This window comes from Montipora capricornis, chromosome 14, assembly GCF_036669925.1.
Source record: "Montipora capricornis isolate CH-2021 chromosome 14, ASM3666992v2, whole genome shotgun sequence".
Taxonomy (NCBI): domain Eukaryota; kingdom Metazoa; phylum Cnidaria; class Anthozoa; order Scleractinia; family Acroporidae; genus Montipora; species Montipora capricornis.
Window position 1 is genome coordinate 29,697,223 of NC_090896.1, and position 7,500 is coordinate 29,704,722.

The 7,500-nt window shown below is 39.1% G+C and overlaps 1 protein-coding gene and 1 long non-coding RNA gene across 2 annotated transcripts; both read right to left on the reverse strand.

The window, feature by feature from the left end:
• Nucleotides 1-1,702: 1,702 nt before the first annotated feature.
• LOC138031848 (beta-1,3-galactosyltransferase 5-like) lies at nt 1,703-2,368 on the reverse strand. The gene has a single exon (XM_068879471.1). The coding sequence runs from the start codon at nt 2,366-2,368 to the stop codon at nt 1,703-1,705; it is 666 nt and encodes a 221-aa protein (XP_068735572.1).
• Nucleotides 2,369-5,258: 2,890 nt separating this feature from the next.
• Nucleotides 5,259-6,270, reverse strand: LOC138033242 (uncharacterized). Its single transcript, XR_011128601.1, has 3 exons — nt 6,173-6,270; nt 5,695-5,772; nt 5,259-5,462 (listed from the first exon to the last, which is right to left on the reverse strand). It is a non-coding gene; the product is annotated as an uncharacterized lncRNA (long non-coding RNA).
• Nucleotides 6,271-7,500: the final 1,230 nt, after the last annotated feature.

Sequence of the window (7,500 nt, forward strand, 5' to 3'; positions counted from 1 at the left end):
GAGAAAAACTCTGACCAGAGTGGGAATTGAACCCACTACCTTCTGGTTTGATCACCGCTGCTCTACCGACTGAGCTACAAATGAAACAAATGTTGAAGCCAATTGCCCGGGCTTTTACTTTTGTTTAGTTTCCAGCCTGCTGGTTCGGCGCTCCAGTAACGCAAGACAACAACGACCTCTTCTTTCCTTCTCCGACTTCTCTCCATCCACACTCTCAGCAATGTTTCGCTATAGTTCTTATCACCAAAATTATGTCAGAGCTAATGCATGTCAAGTATCCTTTTGGGCGGACGATTCAAAATACCATTTCTAAGGGCAAACGAGCCGAACAACTAAGACTTGCAAAAAACGTCAATTTTAATCGAAAAATCTCAAATTTTGGAATTGTAAGTTTTAAAGGGTAAACTTTAAAGTCCTTTTATGACCAAAAATCAATTATTATTCTTTTCTTTGGATTTCAAGACTATGTTAACTAAACACTAACACTATAGGTATACATTAGAAGAAATTGTTCCGGATTCGTGACGAATTCGGAACGTTTTAGTACTGGATTGGTTTTGCCGTTTACACTCAAGAGGACGAGTCCGAAAGAAAAACTTCCCGGTCTGGTCTCTGGAGATTTTGAATCCGGAATTTAAAGTAGGAGCTTTGAATCCGAAAACTTTTGAATCCGGAGAGTTTTGTCGTGTAAACGATTTTCTGTCGAATCCGGATATTTTTCCGCCTGCGATCTTTTGAGTTTGGAGTAAAACCAAAATGAAGGATCTCGCTTTAACATTGCTGGCGGTCTCCGGTTGCCTACTCTTGTTGCTGGTTCAAGCGATAAATTTATATGTACCGCAATATTTCTGAGGAAACGCAGATTATTATCCCAAGGAAGTTTAACAACTTCTTTATCTGTTCAACTCAAATTTGCCTCAGCGCCATCTGGATCGACTCTAACCTTTTTTGGCGGCATTTTCAATTTGTCGAACGGCGGAACAACACTGAGCTTGGTAATCATTTCATCACGAATGTTCCCGGAGTTGTCATTGTGTGTAAACGGTCAGGAATCCGAATATCCTTTCAGTGGAAACGCATACTAATCCTCATACTCTAAAATTGATGAATCTGGAAACATTTAAGAATCCGGAAAAATCTCCTCTAGTGTAATATCTAATTGACCCACGTTTTAAGCCTTGATTTCAAAGACACCTGTTTATTTTAACTGGAATTTTCATATTTAATGATCCGTCATTACTGACTTCAGGATCATGAGAGAGCTGGATCGAGGAAAAAATGACGTTAAAGGTTTCTTAGTTTTAGAGTGCAATGCGTGTGTACGTGGCTAAATTAATATGCAGCACTGGAATTACCGGCTTTCAGAATTTTAAACTCATGTTTTGTATATATAATAAGGTACCTTTACACGCTGAAATCTTAAACGTATTGAGTAATAAAGTCCCTTTTTCCTAGATCCAACCCTCTGCGGTACAATCGGTCAGTTTTGAACGTGAGTATAATAGCGGACCGATGTAAACATCCTTTGGATAAAAATCAAAGCTCAAAATTTTGCCATTCAGGAGTTACGCAACCACACTATCAAAATCTGGAACAAAAGGGAAGTGACTTTTTTTTTTATCATAGCACCACTTAAAATTAAATAAGCAACAAAACAATTTCGCCTCGTAGGCACTTCAAACATTGAACGAGGAATGAGCCCCTAAGTAGCCTTGATTATCTTTGATTTCATGTAAACACGATGTATCAGGTTTATGGACGCGGAACTCAATGAGTCTCCCAAAACAGCACCCGAGGAAATTGTCACTTTGTCTTCTGGGATTTTTCGTAGGTGATTTTCAAGATCTCGATTAGTATTGAATAAATCGCGACCCGTATTAAGAGGCTTTACTCCTAACTTTTCAACCAAAAGAGCTATGTAGGCATCCTCTACAGGAAATGGTTTGTTTACTTTAGATGCATTTACCACATCTAAGAACAAGTCCCGGGACAAAATGTAAAACGGTCCTCGACAATAGGTGGGATAAAAGACTTTGTCGTAGTCTTCCTTACTGACATACCACGGATTTCCGACTTCACGCCTAACTGCTGCATTTCTTTCCACAAACCCAGCATAGATTTTAGACGGGGATCTGGAATACTTCTCCAACCACGAGGCTAGCTCTGCTGACTTAACGTAGACATCATGATCTGCTTTCGCTATGAAGAGTGGTTTAAGGTCCAACTTTGTTACCCACTTATAAGAAAGCAATACTTTTTTTATCAAACCACGATACGTTTCTGTTAAATTCACGCGCAGGATGTCTCTGTGAACCGTTGATTCCCTTTTGACGCCCTCGTCAATAGTAGAATTTCCGTCAAATGCCATCATGAAAAAATATGAAATAGTAATAACGTTACCCGAATGGGACTGAGAATTCGATCTGTTAACGTTAGTCGGAAATGTCCAATATGATTGTTTTGCCCACGTTTGCCTTAAGATTTCTCTCCTTTTCACTTCGCGCGGAATTGTATTGATGATAATTAGAAGAGTTGTGTTTTTCGGTAATTTTGGCAGAAGATTGTATACAGAATCCACTCGGTCAGGTTGCTCACTTGGTTGTAGTCTTTGTAATTCACGGTTATTTTCTGGTGAAGGCATTGCATTTGTTCTCCGCTGAGTTGCTGATTGAGGCATAATTAAGATCATGGTGACAATTACCATAAATAGGAGAATGATAAAGGCCTTCAACGCAAAGACTTTCACGGATACCATTTGTAGTTATTTTTTCTGAATGCCTGTAGAAAATAAAACACAATTTGATTGACGTAAGCGAGGCAATACAGGCTTAACATTAGCATAGAGACTATCTTATCTAGTTACCAAAACTGAAAAAAGCTGAATTGTGAATTTGACTTGATTTGTTTGTGTAGCTTCGTATATTAAACGGACAGCTTTAGATTTTAGACGGGAAGGAGTACCAGTACAAGTTTTGAACGTGCGAGATCTGGTAATAGTATCTTGTTCTCGAGGATTGTAACTTTCGGAAAGTTTAACTTTTTAATGTAAACAAAGGTATTGATCCAAGAGCAAGTTTTTTGAGAGTAAAAATCTCGCTATTTTCACCAAAAATAATTAAATTCAATGTAAAAGCCGTTGTACCTGGTTGCAAACGTATGAAAAGACTAGCATAGGTTTAAAACACAAGTTTCGTTAACAACGAGTTTCCCGCCAATCTCGTCCCCAGAGTCTGCTTTTCTTTTGGTCAGAACCAAGAACACAGACTAAGGACAAATTTAAAGCAGGGGAAGTCCGCAAATCACGGACTCCTGGCTTGTCTTCGAAATCGAAATTTGAAAGAACAGCGGTTGTCAACGTTTACAAAAATGGACCTTAACTACGACTGCGTAGAAATTGGAAATGGCCATGCAGTGTCCGTGTTCTTGGTGCTAACCAAAAGGAAAGCGGAATCTGGGGACGAGATTGGTTTCCCGCTTGCTTGATGGTGTCATGGATTACGAATGTGCAAGTTTCGTGTTAGTAAAGTCGTATTCAAATACCTGAATCTTCGTCTATTGCAAAAAACAACCATTTTGTTCCCATCTCCTTCCTACGGGATAAACTTCATTCTCGTCCCTAGAGTCCACTTTTCTTTTGGTCAGCGCCAAGATCACGGACTCTGGCCACAGCCAAAAATACGCGCAGTTGTGGTAATGGTATAATGTTGTAGCCGTTGACGACATTCTCGTTACCAGAGCCTCGGTTCTTTTGTCTGCGCATTACCCGAGAAAGACACCGCGGCAAAATGAGTGCGCAGGCTTGAGCCACGCGCGAGGGACTGGTACCGATTAAATGTGCAATGGAAACAACAGCACGGCAAAATGGCGGCAATTTAAATTCTCTGTGTTTGTTTTCATTTTGCGATGATAAGGACAACACTACTTTGATAAGGTTTAAATTTTGAAGAGAGCTTCCTGAAAGACTAATCTTCCGTGTGTCTTTTCAAACCAAAAAACTATAGTTCAAACCAGGAGAATTTTACCTTGCATTCGAGCGCTAGAGCAAAAGAACGAAGTTCCTAATGTTATTAGTCGCGATGGTCTCTGCGTTGGTAAACCTCTGGGGGGAAAACTGTGCACTGAGAAGGAAAACGCCGGGTAAACATTTTTGCAAGGGCAGAATGATAATTCCTTCTGCGAAGATGGCTTATGTTGCTCCTGTTGAATGAGGAAATCGTCTGTTTGTTTCATTGGAATCATTTGAAAGTGAGAAACAAGCTTAAGTTCTTTTCATGCCCGCATCCCACTCATTCGGCAACTTGGATAAGTCACTTACCTGCCCTCCATTCTCATATTTTACCACACTAGTTACTTTTACAAGAGCGAGGCAATAAAATAAAGAAAATAAGTCTTAATTTTAAGAGAGGATCGCAAAAAAGTTTTGAAACTAAGTATAAATTTGACTCCAATGCTACTTGATGTTTCCCTTTTACTTGGAGTTTAGTAGTGGTCCAAAATATTTTTCCACTATTTTTCCTGCATCTGGCTGTTAACTGTTAATTTTTTTCTCCAGCTTTGTCGATCACCTTGTAGAGCGTTGCTGGGATGAGGGTGGGGAGACATGAGAATCATGATAATGAAATAAGAAACCATTCACCTGCATGTGTTTGGAAAATACTGATTTCACTTTTGCATGCATTGCACCAGCAAAAATCCAGCCTAAATTTTGCACTGTGTGTAAAGATACTGAGAGAGGAATGTAATCATACATCCAGCAAGACAAGAGGCATCCTGCTTCATACTCTAACATTTTATTATGCACAACTGATTCAGTTTCACTACCCAATGATAGACCCACAATGGCTCTATCTGGAGCCACAATGACTCTATCTGATTCCTTTTCAACAACAACAACCACAACAACTACTATGGTATGTGTTACCACAAAACACAATATACAGTAACTCAAATATCTCTCTAATTTTATTGTTGTAAGTACCATATATTCATTATTAAGACTATTACAAGTATTCTCTGAAGGTAATATCCAAACCCATGCTCAGCAAGAGAAAGACTAGAATAACATACAGCTGTATTAATGAAAGTAAGACAGTTTACTTGAATTAAAAAACCAAATTATATTTGCTTGTTCAAACATTGACTTAGGTGTGGCAAGTAAATAATTATCGCCCCTTTTCTAGACAATTTTGAAGAGCTGTTTGGAAACCATGTTGTATTAATCACTGACATGCTCACATTTGTGATGTTTAATTTGCAGTAATACTGTTGTCATCATGCAGGATCTCATGCAGGAAAAAATGAGAGATGAATAACAACCCTGGCTTTTTTCATCACAAAACCAATAAAATATTCAATGCTGAAATCCTCATCACAATCTCTGAAAACAATCTGGAATGTTGCTTGCCATGCATGGTTTGACCAGATCAGCACACACACACCAGGAAGAGTTTTAGACTTAAGCACTGGAATAAGAATAAATGACATGTTTAAGAAACAAAAGGAAACTGATCAAAGTAAAACAATATTGTTATCACTTGGTCATTTTCATGCACAGATGTCACTTAAGATACTTGAAAAAAACATGGAAATCTGTGCCCTATTTGTAAAGATCCCTTTATAAAAAAATTAAACAACTTAACTGACTCCCTTAATAAGAGGTTTTGTCTAACAATGCAGATAAAAACAGTTGCTCACGTCTTGAAAGTAATGACAGTCAAAATGACAGCCAGCCAGATATCAACACTTTCCACAAGATTTCTTCAGGTCAGATGACTGGGACAATGAAATCAACAGAAATCTAGAGATCAATTAAATTTAATCATACCACAACCTGGTGTGTCCTGCAAAGCAACACAGAGCTGGAAAAGAAAGAGCATCACCATCTACCATACAAACCATTGCTCTTGCTGTGGAGAACAAGGTCACAGAAAAATCCATGGCTCTCGTATTACATGTCAGAGGTTAAAACTTCTGTTTTGTCAAAACCCTCCGCGTTTTTAGAGGAATTGCCCTTAGGCGAAAAACAGTAAACGAAAAATGTTATCAGTTTAAAATTTACAACTTTTAGGTCTTCAACGGTGTGACCGAAACACGAGCAAACATGGTTTGGCGAAGATAACTTCCATGGAAACGACATAAACAAATAAATTTTTCATGCCTAAAATAAGCTTACCTCTTTTGACTTTCTCGTTGGAAACAACTCGGAACTACTGTTTAGTTTTTCTGTCGAGTCCATGTTGAGCGTGAGATCTTGATCATCAAAAGGTCCAAAAGAACTTTCCCTTCACCACCGAATAAACTCAAAAACAAAGAGCTCAAAAGCTCGAATCAAATGAATCAAATGTGTTCGAAGCGGAGCATGCGCACTCATTTTGCCGCGGTGTCCCCGAGAAACACTATGTAAGAGAACATCCGCCGAAGCCAAAAATTGGCTATTTGAACCTTATGGCGCCTGCTCACTCCTCTTGCTAACATGAACGCATTAATTATAGACGCTTTTCATTGTTGTTTACTAAAAACAATGAGAAGCCACTTGATTTCAGTGTTCCCCAGAGCTCTTCTCTCCCTCAGTCATGTGCAAAAGACGAGAGCTCTGGGGTCGAGATTGCCGTTGACGACCGGAAGTGCGTGAGCCGCGGACTTCCTGCTTTGGCTGTGGCCAGACTGACGTGTTCTTGGTGCTGACTAAAAGAAAAGCGGGCTCTGGGGACGAGAATGGATAAACTTTTGACCAGCTCCCTGCGGGCTTGGTACAGTGTAACACGCTTGGTAGAACAAGTGCAGCGCATAATATTCACGGTTTGGATTGGAATCCCTTGCAAACATGGAATTTTTCGACCTTTTTTGCAACTGCTTAAGGGCGTTGTCTACTATTGTTATCGCGCACAAGTTCTGCGCATCTCGAGATACTCGGGTTTCCTATCGGTGATGCTTATTAATACAGAGATATTTTTGCGCAGTTTAAAACTATCCGGAGAAAGTAGAAGCATAACAGATAAATTAAAAATATGAGAAAGAGCTGGATATATGATATTACAAGAACATTTAAGAAGTTGTGTAGGGCAGGAGTATAAGCCACAGGATTTATTATTTGGTAGGGATAAAATTTCCTGTTTGACTTCTTCTGGTGTAATGGGTTTGAAAAAAAAGGAAGAATCAGGTGATTTCAATTTACTAAGATAACTCATATAGTTATAGCTGTTTAAGGAAAAAACCAAAAATAGCAGTAGACTAGCAACTTTTGTGGCATGATTATGGTGCTGAAGCAAGAATCCCCCTACAGGAAGGGGTTCCTCTCCACTAACTGAAATAATAATCGCTAGTAAAGTGGGTAAGTGGGGGGAAATTATTGTGTGTGTGGATGGTGAGTTGAGGGAAAATCATAGCAAAAAATTAGTCTGTAAAATGAGGAAGAGAAATTCACAAAGCAAAGTCTCAACCTGACAACGGAGTTAGCAAAACAGAACAAACTCTGTGTGAAAAGAAGGACTTTAATTTTAG

What these genes read in the sequence shown, in the direction of transcription:
- LOC138031848 (XM_068879471.1), bottom strand. Translation starts at nt 2,368, where the DNA reads ATGGCATTTGACGGAAATTCTACTATTGACGAGGGCGTCAAAAGGGAA.